At 24.8% G+C, this 19054-nt stretch overlaps 1 protein-coding gene and 1 long non-coding RNA gene across 2 annotated transcripts; one reads left to right on the top strand and one right to left on the bottom strand.

The window, feature by feature from the left end:
• Positions 1-12573: 12573 nt before the first annotated feature.
• On the bottom strand, positions 12574-16870 carry LOC132930219 (pre-mRNA-splicing factor CWC25 homolog). The gene is given in 6 exon segments (XM_060995963.1): positions 12574-13444; positions 13510-13772; positions 14179-15072; positions 15074-15447; positions 16477-16590; positions 16782-16870. Coding segments are annotated over 5 exon segments (1725 nt in total). The 5' UTR covers positions 16571-16590; positions 16782-16870; the 3' UTR covers positions 12574-13344.
• Positions 16871-16987: 117 nt separating this feature from the next.
• LOC132930220 (uncharacterized) lies at positions 16988-18888 on the top strand. Its single transcript, XR_009662198.1, has 3 exons — positions 16988-17213; positions 17309-17425; positions 18167-18888. It is a non-coding gene; the product is annotated as an uncharacterized LOC132930220 (long non-coding RNA).
• Positions 18889-19054: the final 166 nt, after the last annotated feature.

Raw genomic sequence — 19054 nt, forward strand, 5'->3', positions numbered from 1 at the left:
AATATATATTTTTACCATATTATATCAACTTATATAACTCAAAATTCAAAATTTAATAACATATTTCTGTAAATACCATAAAATAGTAAAAATATGTTTATAGTATCAATAAATTATATCTTAAAATAAATCGAAAATGTTATTGCGTGTAATAAATTCGTAATAACAAAATATATATAAAATTTTTAAGTTCTCACGAATAATGTTTTAAATTAAAACAAAATAATAAAATTAACATCCTTGTTTATTGTTTAATAAGTGATTTCGTTAAAATTCCAACTTTAAATGCATACAAAAAAAAGTTATGCCTATGTATTTTCAATATTTGTATACAAATATAAGAAAAATATATGTGAATTTTTTTACTAAATTTTCAAGAATTTTGAATAACTTGAATACGCTACTGATACAGACAATAGTTTAATATTATATTTTAAAAACTATATTTAAAATTAAATACACAGGCACTAGCATTATTTTAGTACATTTTCTATCTTCGTAGGTATTTCGTAAAAAATTATCGAAATAAAACTAGAGTTATAACAATATTACTGTATTTTTCGATTTCAGTTTAAATTCATTTGAAACCAAATAATATATTAAATGGTTTATTAATACTATACGTGAAAAACCGTTAAATTTATAAAATGTTTTTGAATGCATTGGATCGGTACAAGATATGAAAACACTATTCTGGTATGCCAATAGTAACTATACGTTTTATGTTTATATATACCTATAGGTACTATAGTGTATACATATAGTTAACATTTAAAAAAAAAAAAATGTCACGAATAACCATGGAATCCGTGTGACCACAGCTTCTTCTCGGGTATACAAATCATTGTACGAAAATATTTTAATGATGTTTGGAGCAAAAGATAGCTGGTGTAGAGGTGTTATTTTGGCAAACTCCTTTACAGACGTACGGGAACCTCGTAAAAATTTAAGATCGCCAAATTCGCATTTATATTGTCTGCTGCTATGCAGTGACAACTGGTTACATAGTTCAGATACTTGTGTTTTATGGTGAAGACTGGTGGCGGTAATTCGTGGGGGGTAAGGCAGACACAATAATACCTAAAAGAATACAGTGTATAGGGTATCTGATTCGATTGATGTGATGACACGTGAGCTGCAGAAACGAGTATCAACTAGTTACGCCCCCCCTCCCCCGTGAAATATTTAATTCACTTCGTACCATATATATATATATATATAGTTAGAAATAACTGAAGGGAGTTAAAATAACCGGATAATAGAACCCTAGTATATTATATATATAATGTGTCTCGTGAGTTGTTGACCAAATATAGGTATTACATACCTACCCAACGCACTTTTTTTTTAAAAGTCTTTTAATCCGTTCGCCGACAGTTCGAATTAAGAAAAGCAAATAAGTTACTTCTTCTACTTGTTTTATCAATTATATTAAAACATAAAAAATAACATACCACAACAATTTACCGTTCGTTCTGAATATTATAATATATTATTATAGACATACTTACACGTATATTTGTCAATTCGAAATACGAATACACACATTAATTGGATTGCAAAGTTTTATTTTAAAGACGCTTTTATGAATTTAACATTTCATTTTATTATTTCTAAATTATTCTGATAATATTATGTAGTTTGGATACGCTATGAACGTAAATTATATAAAGTCATCCTCCGAATCCACGGATGACAGACGATCCGGCGTGATAGACGGTCACGCAGATCTATGGCAGTATATCACTCTCGAGCACAATCAACCATAGACCTTAAGATTTATCTTATATAATAAACGGTGTTTAACCTTTGCGTAATCAAAGGTTTTAACTTTAATAGTATAGGCAGTATAGCATATAATATAGTGGTCTATAACTCGATTCCGATAGATACAGCAGTTAGTAAGTGGGTAACGTACAATTTCAAAAGTTTTTTTCGTATAATTAAAAAACATTACGTTACTTATTTAAATCGTTAACCTTACGAGTTTGAAACGTATTAGATACAACCGTAAGACACAATTTTAAAATGTATTTATTTAATTTTTACAATCAATTCTTTTCTTTTTATAGATTCAATCTAATATTCGAATTAGAATAATTATTTTAAAAATAATATAATATTTAAAATATAAAACACGTTATTAATACTACATAGTCTTTTACCATCGATAGGTAGCCACCACTGAATAATCAGCTTGTTACTCTTTATATTCCATCCCTTATCTATCTATCTATATATATATATATATCTTTATCTATATATAATTATAATATATATATATCCTAGCTTAACATAGTTGTTTTATTTATATATACATAATATTGTTATTGACCCATTAATATATAATAAATATTACTATTTACTATATTATTGCATTTATTTGTAAATGTAAATTTACTATTTACCATCTAAGGAATTATAATAATAATAACATTATATATTACACAATCATTTTCTTTGTCTAATGTTAAATTCTAATAATATTAGTATATTTCAACAGCATCAACTTACCTGTATCTTAACTTAATTTGTATTAATTTGGTTTACAACAAACCGTTCATAGTATCACCTTTAATTAAGTTTTCATAAATTAAGTTTCATATGATATCACCTAAGGCAGCAAGGCTTAAGGGCCAAGATGAACTATGCGGGTAAGTAATATAGTATTCGTAAGAAAAACAGAAATAATATTCATAAAATTTAATACAATAGTTTGAATTATGAAAATTAAGGCAAAGATATAATCTATTTTATTATGTAAAACTATATATAATTAAACCAACTTACACCATCATAATAAAAATAATAATAATTTAAAATTTAAAATATACCTCCTATTATTCATAAGATATAGGAATCTTCACTCGACTATTTACAAATATTAACATAATATAATCGTAATATACGCTGTGCTAATAATGTCGTGAATTTGCAATGGGCAACAAGTTATAATATGATTGTACACTGTTGCATAGTATTTTATGAAATATTTAACCTTTATAAGCTACGATAACAGTATTGATATAATACATACAACATAAATTAAATATTATGTTATTAACTGTGCAGAACGGTAGTTAAATAATATTGTTTGCGTTGAATAGGAACTACAAAGTTAATGATACACAAGCAACGTTTTTGGTTTTTTATACACTTCACAAAATATTTACCTTTAACAAATTATAATATTATTAAAGTATGGTGTGGTTTTCTCTTCTGTGTGTTATACATTTATAATATACGTTATATCGTAATAGGACATCCGGTGCTTCGCCGTTTGCCACTCATCTGCTATATCAGATGTGTTAGTAGATAGGTATCCGCATATAAACCTATTAGTATCTAGTTATCGTCATTATAATTATTATGTAATTGTTTTTTACAAGCGTCCAAACTCGTTAAGGTTTTATTGAGCCTACCACAACTTAACAACTATACGATTAATTCATACAAGCCAAATAGATCGGATAGACAAGTCACAAACCAATTTATATAAGCATTTTTAAACGAAAATATTTTACATAATCATAACTTTAAACTCGCCTAAAATTTTAAATATCGTTAAATCATGGGTAATGTTCCTGACTTTAAGTTTTATTATAGTTAATACATTCCAATATTAATGATGAAAACAAATAATTGGTTCTGCTTAACTTAAATTTGCTTTGTTTTATGTTCTATACGCAAGACAGAATAATAAACGAGAGTGTGGTGCTGTCCACTTAATATTTAATATCTGCATAATCAATATTGATTACCCAAATGAACCAATTAAATGTTATTGATTTAATATTAGATTATATTTTATTATTGTTTTTGTTATCGTAAAAATTAAAAAAAAAAAAAACAATTTATAAAATGTGCTTTGAATAATTTAAATATTTATTATTTAAAAACTAGAAAAACATAGTATGAACATATGTGTTATTATAAAAATTAATGAAAAACTTCCAAACATTTTATTTCTATTTATTATATTATATCTTACGAGTATGAGTTCTGGTTTCTTACTAAATTTAAAATCAATGGTATGTTGTGTTCTACATTTGTTTTTAATATATAATATTAAATTTTTTTTTAAAACAGTCAATCAAAATGGATTCAGACTTATCCGAAATATGTAAATATCAAAATAACATTTTAATAATTTATTAAACAAATAATAATTATAAAAAGAAATGAAAAAAAAACCTCCATAATTTGAAAATATAATATTTAAGTAATAATATTTTAAAATTTTAATAAATTCATTATAAAAAGCAAGTATATGGCCAGCACGCTTAACCACTGCATCCATGATATGGTATAGGACCTATATACTACAAGTGTAAATAGGGACCAAGTATATCATATTATAATATTCTATATATTGCGTAGGTAACCATGAATGTAAATTAAAGATTTATTATATTTCTTCACTAATACAAAGTTAAAATATGAATCATAATTATATGCAACGTATGCACTATTCCTATGCGTATGTATAATATTGTAAACGTGAGCCGCCTAAAGACAGATTGGTTGGTTTTTTGTCTACTCCTCTGTAAACAATATATATTATATGCTTATAACTAGATTTGTGTTATATATGTCTGTTTTATTAGGAAAAAATTGAAAGTAGGTATTCATATGTTCATAAACTATACGCCCTGTGCATATAAATGAAATAAATCAATTTTAAAATATAGTCTTCTCGTAAATCATAACACATTAACACGACATACCTAAATAACTGAAAATCATAACTTTTTATAGTATTTTATGTTATATATTTATTTAGACGATATCAGTTTAAATGTTGACTTAAATTTTTGGTTATATGATTTTTTAAAGATTTATGAAGTAATAAATATAATAACACGACATTTCACAATCCCTTTTTTCAATATTAATTGTAGGTAAATTAAGTACCTACACGACAAACGAATCAAACGATTGATTTTATTCACACATCTTATATACGTAGGTATTAGTAATATATTTACTAACGCATTTTTCATATTATTATAGTTCTTATATTTAAACGCAAGTGGTAAGGTACAGCCTTGAAAATTAGCTACCTTCTGCTCTACCTACACAAATCAATCTTTATATAATAATTGAAAAGAAATCTCAAATCATATATTGTTTTTAAGAGTTTCTATAAAATTTAGAAATGTAAAAAATTGAAACTGACTACACAAATTAAACTTGTCACTGTTCTACTAAACGAAAAGAAAAGAAATCGATTAGGTATTGAAGTCTCTTGGTCTACCAAATCAGAATTGTCGTGAATTACCGGTTTTAGGATATATAGTAGTAGTAATAATTATCTTTGAACCTTTCTTTGTAGTTTACAGATATCTATAGCAGAATAAAATAGATCGATTTTATCACCATATTGAGAATAAAGCAAGATCGTTTTTCTAAAAATGATTTATCATGCCAACTAACGGGTTGTCCCTTAAAATATTTTTCCTATGTCAATACATGCTGTTATATCATAATATTTTGTACTTTATATTCTCCTTAGATATTGTATTAACAGAAACAAAGTACCTATACATTTTTTTGGTATGTAGATTTGTTAATTTAATTTTTCTAAAAATATTAAAAGTTAAATTATTATTATTATTTTATATTAACTATAGGTAAATATTTTTATTGTATTATATTTAAACTTTAAATCCTAACTAATTTTAATTTTTATTATTATTATTATTATTATTCAAAATATATACTTACCATAACTGCCTGTAGACAATATTTTCAATTCGAATATTCAATGGCAATATATAAACAAGAGTCAGGATCATTGGTGCATTTTTTTTAAAAACAATGTCTTATGAAATAAATTTTCAGGTTTTTAACCGATTTTAATGGATTGAAAATTTTATTTTTATTATTGTCATTATTTTTAGATTTAACAACCATTTTAAATATGATTAAAACAGAATAATATAGGTATTACTATTTATTATTGTTATAATTAATATAATGACAAAAACATTTAAATATAAACAATTCTGAATAAATTTAAAAGATATTATTGATATTTTCAGTCTCAGACTTTCCGTGTCTTAGAAAACATCAACATTCGCTCATTCGCAATAAAAATGCATTTATTCCCAAAAATATTTTAGTGCTTATAACTTTGTACATTAGACAAGTTATAGAGGACGTCTCACTCATGTGTTGCCTTCTTATATAACTGCAAAACATATTAATATAGCAAATATGCATTCAGCATATTATTATTAACTAATTTTATATGCTGTTAGCTTTAATATTTAAATGAACTATATTAACAAAATTTGAGGTATAAGAACATTATCTGTGTTTTTATTTGATTTTTTGCGATATTTAAATTTTTAAGTAACTCGAGTTACTCGTAATATTTACCTAAATAAAATATTACAGTTTAAAAATGCTAATAATTCATTTAAAAATGTTAAATATTGTTAAAACAAGGAAAAATAAATACTTTTTTTTATTATTTATTAAGCCCTTACACATTTTTGCCGTAGTACGCTGCAAAAAAATATACTTTGAAACATTACCTATTGATTTAGCTACGATTCATTTATTATATATTTCCATATCGACGGAATAATAAAATGATAAAAATAAATTAAATCTCACAGCAGGCTATGTGCGATGTGCATACTACACAAAATTGACAAATTATGGATGTAACTTCTATTAATATGTCTCTGTTTACGAAAATAATACTACGAGTAAATACGAGTACTTACAGGGCTCGACAATCGTTATAACCATATTTTAATCAGTGTATAATTGTAGGCGGAGTTCCTTATTGCGAAGCTAGAATCTTACGATGACAATAATTATCAGGGAACTATAAAAAAAAACACCTTGTACTTGTATTTAAATTGAAACATCGATGGAAATAAATCATTTACCGGTATAGCCTAGAGGACTTACACTGATTCTGTACGCCTTAATTGATAGGTTGATTGATATTATTATGTCGTTTTATAATTATTATTGTACAACAACATTAGAATATGACACATAAAAAAACATTTCGAATTATTATGCATAAAAATAACTGTAGGTATGCAATACTTATTTTCTGATTTCATTCCGTTTACAAATGTAGGTATACCATATATATTATGATATCTGATATCAATTAACGTCGTAATTATTCGCAAATCGAAAAGTAATATCAGTTAATAAACAGTAAAACTACCTATTATATAATTACTTCCTGCGTAAAATATTAAAATAAATCAATTCATCGGATAGGTAGGTGTACACTGTACACTGTACATTTTTCTCGACACGAAAATATAAATTAGCTTAGGGTTATTGGAAGTCGTCTAAACGTCTAAGACGGTGATAACTTACCTAAGTACTACCTATATAATATATTTGTACATCAATATATTATAATAATAATATACACAACCAATAAATTGTTTGTTTGATGTAAATAACGTTTTATTAACCAAAATATTCGATAACATTTTAAATTATATAGTTTCACTCGAATTTGTAAAAATAAAAATAAAATAGTTTTTCATGTTATATTTTAAGACAATGCTCTTGTTCGTTTTCGAAGAGAAAAAACCGGTAAAAAACTCTTAAAAATTACGCTAAAATAATACGATTTTTTTTTTTTTACAATAAATATAAGAAAATAACACCAAAAGATAATCACTGGTTTCGTCGAAGTTCACGCATACTACAGTTAATAATCGTCCTGTACACTTGCCCGCGTGTTATTTATTATGGTGTAGGTATAAAGATAGGTACCTACAAACATTTCCAAAACTCATCAATCAAACATTCATACATAACACATATTATACCTATATATCTAGATACCTGTATAGTATACTTAGGTACGTTGTAATATTATTAATATTATACACCAATACGGATATATACAATATACATAATATACCGTGCGAGATTCGTTTATTTAATATAGGTAAGTATACCTAAGTAATACCTGTACCTACCATCGGAGAAAAAGTTACCAAATTTTAATCAACTTGTTAATAATAACAACATTCTTATTTTAATAGCGACTCAAATTTATTAAAAACTCATTTCAATTAGTATCAATCATAATTTTTATCTGTTACAAATGTTACGATCGAATGGACTGAGCAGTGAGCATATTATGAAGCGTTTTCCATAATATAATATTATTAATATTATAATTAACATACTAGATCCATTAATTATTATCTACTCGATAATTATTTTGATTATACTATATACTTAAATAGTCAAGTACCTGCTTGTATACTTATGAGTTGTCTATACGATATTATGGAACTGAAAAATAATTTATAAAACGTGTATTTTGAATTTTCTTACAACCTTTACAAATTGTTTACCGCAAAAAATATTATACGTTTTTAAATTAATGTAGGTACAGACAATACCTGAAAATTGGAATTATTGTAACTTGGCAATAAAAATTGAGCTATAAAGATAATGAATAAAATGTAGGTATGCATGTAAATTTCACCTAAACTCTAAATTCAATTTAGAACAAAATATAGAGTTTATCATAAAATTGTATGGATTACAACTTAAAAAACTAAATTAAATACTTGTATGATTGTAAAAACAAATGGATTAACATAATATTGTAATTTATAATATTTAGGTACCTAGGTAAACCGTAAACGTAAATGCCACGTATATGTCATAATATACGTTAAATATACATATCTACCTATTATCTACATACCTAGGTAAGTATATTGCTAAGTACATCGACAATCGAAGTGCACCAATTTTATTATTTTATTATCACTGAATTTCATTTTAATATCTAATTGTTAACCAAGTTCTCTGATAAAAAATTAGACACTGGTATAATACAACGATAATAATGTGGGTAAATAGTGGTTTTAATACGGTAAAATTAAATTTAAAACAATATATTTATTACATTTTCTAAAAAATAGGTACCTACTTATAAAATATCACAGTTATTTTGTATATAATCCCGACATGCAGTTATCCTATACATATTATATTATAATTTATATGCCTATAATCATCAATATAATATCTTATAGTAGCCAGTAGGTATCAACATCCATCAGGTTTGGTCCAAACCATTTGGGTTAAGAATAGCCGAGTGTAGACTCATATATTCACTTTTTTTTACCAAATCTAACTGATTACAGTGATTATAGGTAGATAGATATCTAGTGGCGTAACTAAAAAGGAGCATAGAGTGTGGGTGCACCCCAGCCCGAATTAGAAGGTACAATGTTTTTTTTTTTTTAATAATAATTTATAACAAGCTATTAAACTATTAATTTTTTTTAATAATTCAAAATTATTATATAATTTTAAAAAATGTATAAAATAATTTGAATATGATGAATGGACCCTCCCCCTTATAAAATGCCTGAATGTGGCTTTTTGTATCTACCAAATTAAATATTCAAACATGATACCATATAAATATTGTCTACACAATTTTTAAAGTAATATGGACAATATGGTAAGTAATTAAATATATATATTATATATCTTTAATATTATGTCTAACATATCTACCATTTTATATAAATCAATATATGTAACAATTCACTGTCCAAAAAAATTTGTAATACTGCAATATGCTTATTTTCAATAAAAGCACTTTAAACGTTAAAACAATTTGAAAAACTGTTTTTAAATAAATAATTCTGGTAATTTCCGTCGCAATTATTTTCCCAAAAACAATATGTTTGTATATTTCCTAAAAGAAATATTAAGTTTAATCATTATGTGTACCTATTACATTACTATAATGCATTACAAAAAATCACTTATATTTTTGCATACTCTAGATATTTTACTACGTATATGTGTATTATTATTTTTTTTAAATATTCGTATTTTAAATTTGTCCTATTTACTATTATAGTTTTTTTTTGTTGTTGTTGTGATTAGCTTTAAACGTTAATTTTAATTTTATTTCCGAAGACATTTGTTTAAGATTATTATTATTATTATTAATAGCACTAAATACATTTTTCCAAATAAAAAATATTCTGTAGCATTGTAGTAGGACAGCAGGCATAGGTATAGTGTTACATTATATATAATATGACATATGTAAACGTCTTGTTCTCGGTTCAATTTAAGTTTTAGGTGTTTTAAGAACAAAGATCCATCGTAACTAATGAGAGCCACTGCGTTAGAGAATAGGGATATAAATTTCAAATTTTTAACTAAGTAGATAGGTTTCATATTTTTGATGAATTATAAAATGTAAATAGGTAGGTACCTACAAATTTCATGTATAGATATACAATTGTCATTTACGTTCTACTCATTTGGCACTTAGCACCTAAGACCAGGGAATAGATTTTCGTTTGATCACATATATTTTTGTTGAGTAATGATAATGCAGATGGCACATCTGATCACGTATAATATATCATAAATCATAATAGTAGACATGATGAATAAATTATTTCAAATCATATAACAATTTTACCTATTATTGCATATTTGGCCATATCTACACTCCCATCATGTATAATTAATTATATATATTTTTTAAATCTTGTACATTAATAATGTTGGTTTGGTATTTTTTTTTTTCAACAATTTAAATCTATTATATTGATCGATTATTGTTTATACCTATATATATCAATCTATACGTAAATGCAAGGGTCAATGATATAATAATTAATAGGTACCTACCCGTCATATTACTATTATTATTAGTCAATTCATATTTCATTGCAATCAATATTTAAATTCATTTAAAATGTTTTATTTGTTTTATTTATTTTTTATTTCACAATCTGTGCACTTTGTTTTTTGGCCATTAACTACCAAACGCATACACAAGGAGAGGTTCAACCGCACTCATCGTTCACCTTTTTTAAGGAAATTATTGAATAAGTTTTGATAGAATAAAAGTAGTTTCTGTCAATGAACTTATTTTTATATAAATAATAAAATAGAATATAACCTATGTACTTAAACAACCCCTCCCAAAAAAAAAATTAATTAATAAATAATAAATATATTTTTTTGTTATGTGCACACTGGTAAGAACAATACGTAAAAAGTGGATACTACGCTGAAAAAAAAACAGAAAAACAATTAAAGAATGATCATATTCTTAAAAAATACAAAATTAATGCCCTAAGTCCTAAGAAATCAAAGCTGTACTTGGAACAAGGAAGTTCAATGGCGTTTATACGGGTGGGAAGAGTGGCTGCGGCGATGGGTAAATGGTCCGCCATTAGATTTTTTTAGCGGTGCTGTTTTCATAAATAACTTATTGTCTTTGAGCGTAGTTATTAATAATTTGTAGTAATTAGTTTCAAAAAAGCGATAACAGGTCATTTTCATCCAGACGTGGTTAGGCGTTATTAATTATTAATAAACACGCATATATTAAAATGGAAGTCTTAGCAATTGTAGATTAATTTATAAATGAAAATAATATATATTATATTATATATAATAATATATTATCAGGGGTGGCTTCAGGGGGTTAAAAAACATATTATGCTATCAACTATCATAGACACGTACGAGTATATACCTAGATAGATGTATGACGGATATAGATGTATAATGTATGTAGGTACGATGTACCTGAATCCTGATATCTATATATTATGTATATTATGAAGAACGTATAATAATAAATTAATAGGTACGTAGTATAATATAGGTACTATGATATTATTTTACTAAGTTTAAAAGATTAATTTAAGTATAAAGTTAAGACTAAGCCCCCCCCCCCTAATCAAGTATCTGGAGTCGCCCCTGTATATTATTAGGTACCTAGTATACTTTAAGTCTTTAAAAAAAGTTAATTTGCCAAAATGCCAAAATGGCGTTTAATCAACAATAATCTATGAATTCAGCATAACATAGGTAAGTATGTATGTACATATTTATTTATAGCATAATCATGAAAGTAATGCAAAAGTTATTCTTGTTTGAAAAAAAAAAATAGGTAAAATAAAATTTTTAAACATTGGCACTTTTCAGACTATAATGCATTAATGCATTATAGGTAACTTCAAATTATTTCACAATACTATAACATTATAAATCTTTAGTAGTTCAAATTTAATACTTATTTATTTGGACAGAAAATTGCCCATTTACAATGTATTCAAGTATAGTGAACAATTTTCTAACTCAACGTCAAAAAAAAATGATGTTATTACTTATAAACATAATATCACATAACATTTAATACTTTACATGAATATTATTTATTCACATCATTATATTGAAAAATCATTAACTAAATCAAATATGACCAGTTTTGTTAACATGAAATTACTTTTTTAAATTCTATTTAAATATTGTATTTTAATTTGTACATTAATTTTCATAATTATTTTATAAAACAGGATAACATAAGAAATATCATTGATTAAGTATACATATTCAATGGTAATATTATTGAAGTAGTATAATAGTATTATAAATGTTGTTTTTAGACATATATAAATATATAATACATTTTTTTTAATTACCAAGATTTCTCTAATATTAATAGACACAATGTATAATAATTACTTAAAACAGTTAAAACTATAAAAGACAAAATAATAATTATCATTTGTCATTCAAATTTGGAATACATATTTATAAGTTATTATATTTCAGTTAAACAGAAACAATTATCTCATTAAAATTCAATCATTAATGCACACCAGATTAAAAGGATGTCAGCGCACTATTTATTTTCTCTCTTACCATCCCACAACAAAATTTATATCAAACAGAATCAATCTTATGTTATTAACTTCAATATTGAAGTGAATCATAGATATGTCATAGAACTAAAGTATTTTATATTTTTGTTTGTATGAAGTGAATTAAGTTATTATCAAACTTAAAGTTAGAAAAATGAATCGTGATTTTATGTCGAGTTTTTCTACAATATTTCAATTTTCATTTAAGTTATAATATGTGAAATGTTACAAATCAATACTTTATAAAAAAAAATTAACATTCAAACATATATTATGTTTTGTGTTTTAAATTTAATAATAGTAAAGTTTAATTCACACTAATATCAAAGCTATCATCACAAGATTTGTTCTGATAAACTCAAATTTTCTAAACTGCACATGGCTCTGAAAGAAAACAAATAATGTTGACATTTCTTTAAGTTAATTCGAGAGTCAAGTACTCATACATGTATTTTTAATTTACATACAGTAAATACAAAGTAAATAAATCATATTAACTTTAATGGCATTAATAATAGTATACATATTACATAAAATGCATAAAAATACAAATATTAAAATTATAATGATCTCAATGAAACGTTAATTAAAAAAAAAAAAACAATATTGATAATTTACATATAAATACACAAGATTAATCAGCAATACTATTATTATTTTTTTGTAGTTTATTAACATTTGACTTGATACTTCTTTCAACACTAACTTGTGAAGCTGCATGTGCCATTTGTTTACTGAAATTTTTTTTAATGTGTTAATTATTTGGAAAACTTTAAAAATTGTATAAATGGGTACTTACATTAAAAAATCTTTATTATATGGTTTTTGTTTTTCCTCCTCTTTTTTATCTTCTTTTCTGTAACGTTTTACATTAGAGGAGCGTTCTTTATCTCTAACTTTAGCATTTTCCATCATTTCCATTCTCATTTTCTCCATTTCTTTTTCAGTCAATTTCCTTTTCTTGGCAGGTGGCGATTTGGGTCGAACAATACTTGAATTTTTTTTCTCTTTTAGAGGTGTTGGACTAATAGATGACTTTCTTACAATTTTGCCATTAGGCACCTATTAAATAATTTATTTATATTAAGTTATTTATTTTATTACAGTACAGGCTAGAGGCTATAGGTCTAGTTTAGTTTTTAAATGTATTATGTATACATATTTCTAATTTTTTAACAACAGAGTTAAAAATCCATGTAATTATTTTAAAAATTTAAAGACAATTAACATTTGATATTGTTAAAACTGAGTAATAATAAAAATAATTTTTAAATTAATATTTAAGAACTCGGAAATTAAAATAATTAGTAAAAATTAATTTTTATTTTGTAGATTAATTTTAATTGTATTAAAAATGTAATAGAAATAACTCAAAATCAAATTTAATATATAAAACATTTTATCTCGGCTATTGTAATACTACAATAATACTTGAGGGTTTTATTTATTTAATAAAAGTGTCTCTTACATATAATCCATAGTTCTTGTTGCCTTCATGTTCATCTTTGTCACTATCTGATTGAAGTTCTGGACTATGTCGATGTTTGGAGATCTGCTTCACTGTACTATTTTTCTTTCTTTCATCATCTGAACTTGATGAACTACTGGAATTTTGTCTTTTTTTATCTTTTTTAATTTCATTTGTTTTGAGATGTTTGTTCCCTTTTGGGGGACTCTCTGGTGATCTACTTCTTCGACTATTCAATTTTTTATGATGACCATGCCTATTTATTGAATCCTTAGAAACTTTTGACTCGTGTTCTTTGTCAGAACTGTTTGATCTATGATTATGGTCATTATTTTTAGTCTTATATTTACCATGTTCAGAGGTACTGTTTGTTTTTTTATGTTCCAGTTCTCTGTCTGAACTTAATGTTCGTTTGTTTTTATTATCATGTCTTTTCTCTCTACTTTTAAATTCTTGCTCTTTATATTTTCTATCTTTTTTCATATCATCACTATACTTTTTGTTATTATCATCACCAACATAATGATTATTTCTATGTTTATTTTTTGAAATTTTATCATTTTGTTCATATTTTTCTTTTGAGATAGATCTGTTACGTTCATTTCTTTTATTTTTATAACCCTGAAAATTATTATCTCTATCAGTACTAACTGATCTATGATTTCTATAATGATCTTTATGTTTTTGGTTATCATTCTTATGATGTTTATATTCTTTTGTTAATTTATTTCTCTTAGAAGAAACTTTATCATCTGAAGATGAAATTGATGTCTTTCTTTCCCTTTTATTTTTGTTGTCTTTATGCTTGTCATCTTCATATTTACTAGATTTTTTATCGTTTTGTTTTTTGTTCTCTCGTTCAAAACTACCTGACTTTTGTAGTTGTTTTTTTTTTCTTGTTTGTCAATTTTTCATCGACATTTTTTTCATCTTCTTCAGAACTAGATTTATCTGTCTTGTGTTTTCTTTTATGTTCTTTTTTTTCTTTATGTTTGGTAATTGACAATATTTTTGCGAGATCTAATCCAGCTTTTTCATATGATTTCAAACGGCTAACTAATATCATATCTAGCTGATGATCATCAATAGTATGTTTTTCTTTTTGAATATTTTGTTGTTTTTTCAAACGCATTGGATTTTGAAGAATTTTTTGTGCAACTTCAATTTCTCGCTTTTTTATATTTACCAATGGATCCTCTGAAATTTTTTTTGTCAAGTCTACTTGAGAAAATTTATCTGTTGAGCATATCTTTGGTGGTAAAATTGAATCTAAAATACATAGGAAAATATAATTTAATAATTTGATAATTTTTTTAGGTATATAAATTAAATACTGCAATATATTACAATGAGTTTACATTAAACTTTAAAATAAGTTTAAAATTAATATATTTAATAGGATTTTAATAAAAATCAAATTAAAATATATTGATTAAGTACCTATACAAATTAAATTTGGTTTAAAAAAATAAATCAAATTAACAACCAAAAAAATAATTGTCATTATTTAACATTTATGACAAACTCATACAGTTTAAGTTTTTAATTTTTTACAGATAGTTATCCTAAATGAGTTTTATATTTTTTTAATCTAAACAATTAAACAATTAACAATTATTATAATATATTTTTAATTTAAATTGTCGTTTTTTATATTTTTGATGTTTTTAAGACTGGATATTAATACTCAAAAATTTGTATAAACAAACTAATTTTCTATTGGATGAAATACAAAATGTGTTCTAACATTCTTCAAAGGACTATTTCTCTAAAACATCTTAAGCACAAAAACACCTTATGCAAAAATTGAAATAAAAAATAAGTAGTTAAAATATTGAGTTTATTTACATACATATTTATTTTTTCTATTGAATAAGATTAAAAAATGTACAATTACATATGTATGTAATATTTTAATCATTATTATTTTTAAATTTTTAATAATAAAAGTATCTATTTTTGTTTGCTTAAGACAGTGAGAAAGCATTTTAATAATCAAGCGTCTTAAAAGGTAATTTTTACATTAACTAGTATAGGACGTATAGGTATTGTCTAAGGACTAATAGAAAACATTGTCTTATGCGGGATAGCATTTTTAAGCAAGTTATACTGTACATATTTTTTATTTGGTAAGTATTAATATAATATTTAATGTCAATTGATTTACAAAATGTCAAAAATCAACTTTAATAAATGTTCAACATAAAAAACATGTAATAAATAAACTATAGGTAGTATATTATTGTGTATGAATAATGTAAGATAAACTATATGTGCAACAATTTTATAGACAATTACCATTATCTGTGCTTTCACCATATTTTTTATCAATTTTCTTCCCCAAAAGATAGTCGTCTTTTTGTACTCGTGTACCATCGTACATCCAATCCATGATAGATACTTTAAATAAACCTAAGACATATTATATATAACAGTGTTAAATTATTTAAAATTAAAATAAATGATAATTTGTATATTATATTTACTAAGTTAAGTTTAACAATATCAAGCAGCTTGAGGTTTAATTTCACATAAATTGAACTGAACTTTTAAGTATGAAAACAGACAAAACAATACATCTATTCAGTAATTGAATTCAATACCTATAGGTATTCTATTAGATATTATACTTGTATAGAAATTCTAATGTAAACCATAAGAACAATTTTTAAAATTGGCGATTGCACGCTTTGTTGTTATTGAAAATTATAATCTACAATGTTGTCATTATCAAAAAGAGCCAAATAGATAACAGCAACAACAAAATCGTCAAGATTTTCAGTAAAAAAATTGGAGCGTATCGATACGTATCGCTGTATCTGCATGACTAAATACATTTATTTGTTTATTTAATCCCGCTTATAGGTTGACGGTTGACAGTTCAAGAAGTTATGTGCTGACGCGCACCTCGCGGTACACCAAACTACCAAAGATACGTTTAAAGTCAATACAATCGTTTAAAATCGAATATTATGATCTAAGTCCTGAGGACTACCTAAGTCCCCATCGGCCATCCCCCAGTACAAACAATTAATGTGTACAGTAACGCCTAAGGATGCTTTTCTGTCATGCGAGACTACCTCATTTTTATTTATATTAACAAATCATATTTTATTTTTTTTTTTAATAGGTATGCCACATTCGACGGATAAAAAAAATAAAATAAAAAAAAGATTCAAGTACCTAATACCTACACAGTAATAATTCGTACCTACCTAGTATATTTTTTTAGCCGTACATGAACATGGTACGTATTAAATAATTATAATAAAAATAATATTAGGAAAAAGAAGTCCCCGCATAGACGCAATTTGAGTTTTGAATTTGGGGGGGGGCTATTATAATTTACATGACGTATGTACTGTTAATTTTTGCGAATCTCTACACATTTTCATAATCTTATTTAAATTTAATTTTTATGATAAAACTATAAAACTGTTTGATCATTTTTACAACCATTTTTCATTTAACTCATTTTACCTAAGCAAACATTTTTTTTTATTATATATTATAAGTTTTATACCATACAATAATTAAATGACTACTTTTTTTAAAAACCATAATTATATAAGAATTACAAAGAAACTTTATTCCTGCAATTAACTAGGTAATGGTAATAGTATAGTTTAGTTGGTGGGGGCAATGCCCCCATTCGCCCCACCAAGTTACGCATAGGATGGTACAAATAATTTATACTTAAGAATAAAAATGTATATAATTAATCAAATTTTTTTAATGTTAAAAATAATTTTAAGATCATTTTTTTAGTGCATTTTTAAAAAAAAATTCTATTATTGTGAGTGCTTAGTTAAGAGTCTTAAATCGTATATTTTAAAGACATTTTTCTTGTTTTTAAGAGCATTTAAATCCGTTACTTAGTTATTATTTACTTAGAAAATCTGCATTCTGTATTCATCAATGTATTAACTATTAATAATTATTTGATTTTTTAAATAGATGTCTAATAAATGGTTTTTAATGATTTTAGGTACCTATCACATTTCATAGTGGGTACCTGCTGAAAATATATGGTGTTGAACTGTTGGATATTTAACAAATCAGAAATCAGAATGAAAAATATGAGCAAATTCTATAAAAAAATCTTAAACTAATCATTTATTATCGACTACTTATCATTATTAGGTATTAAAAATTAAAATAGTTTGTTGGAACACCTTATAATTGTATTAATTTAAAAACCGGACAATAGATATACCGTATACCAATGAAATAATTAGTTATTCATTATTTAGGTACATGACGTGTTCTTGAAAATGTTGTGTGTATATATTATACTGTGTAGTAGGTAGGTAGTAGGTGTGTCATTAAATAATGATGAAAACAGGACCAAAACATATCGTTTATTTTTTAATCGGAATTACTACGGTTGTATTTTTCGACTTCCGGGTTTCGGCACGTCGATTGCCGACCACTTGGAATTAGGATAGTAGGAGCCTACAAATTACAATGGATGAAAAGAGACTTAGTTTAATTTTTTTAATTATCGTACTTAAATTTAAATTTAAATTGAACAATAAAAAGTATTCTCATCATCTCATCGTTCCCCCACCCCCAATAACAATGGTAATAATTGTTTTCTCTTTGGCATATTAATTTTTACTCCTATGCTTTATTCTACGTTGTGCTAGACTGCTAAAGCTAAAACAGTAAAACGTGGTTAAATAATCAAAACATTTTTAATTCGTAAAACATAAATCATAAATAACGGTTAATCAACGCTTAATTAATTCAAATGCAATATTTCCATAACAGTAAAAATTTGTTAACTTTAAATTTTTATTGATACCTAAGAGGTATAAATTACTAAATCATTAATTAATAAAATATTATACATGCTTAGCGTTTGAGGTTTATG

The sequence above is a fragment of the Rhopalosiphum padi genome, chromosome 4, assembly GCF_020882245.1.
Source record: "Rhopalosiphum padi isolate XX-2018 chromosome 4, ASM2088224v1, whole genome shotgun sequence".
NCBI lineage: Eukaryota > Metazoa > Arthropoda > Insecta > Hemiptera > Aphididae > Rhopalosiphum > Rhopalosiphum padi.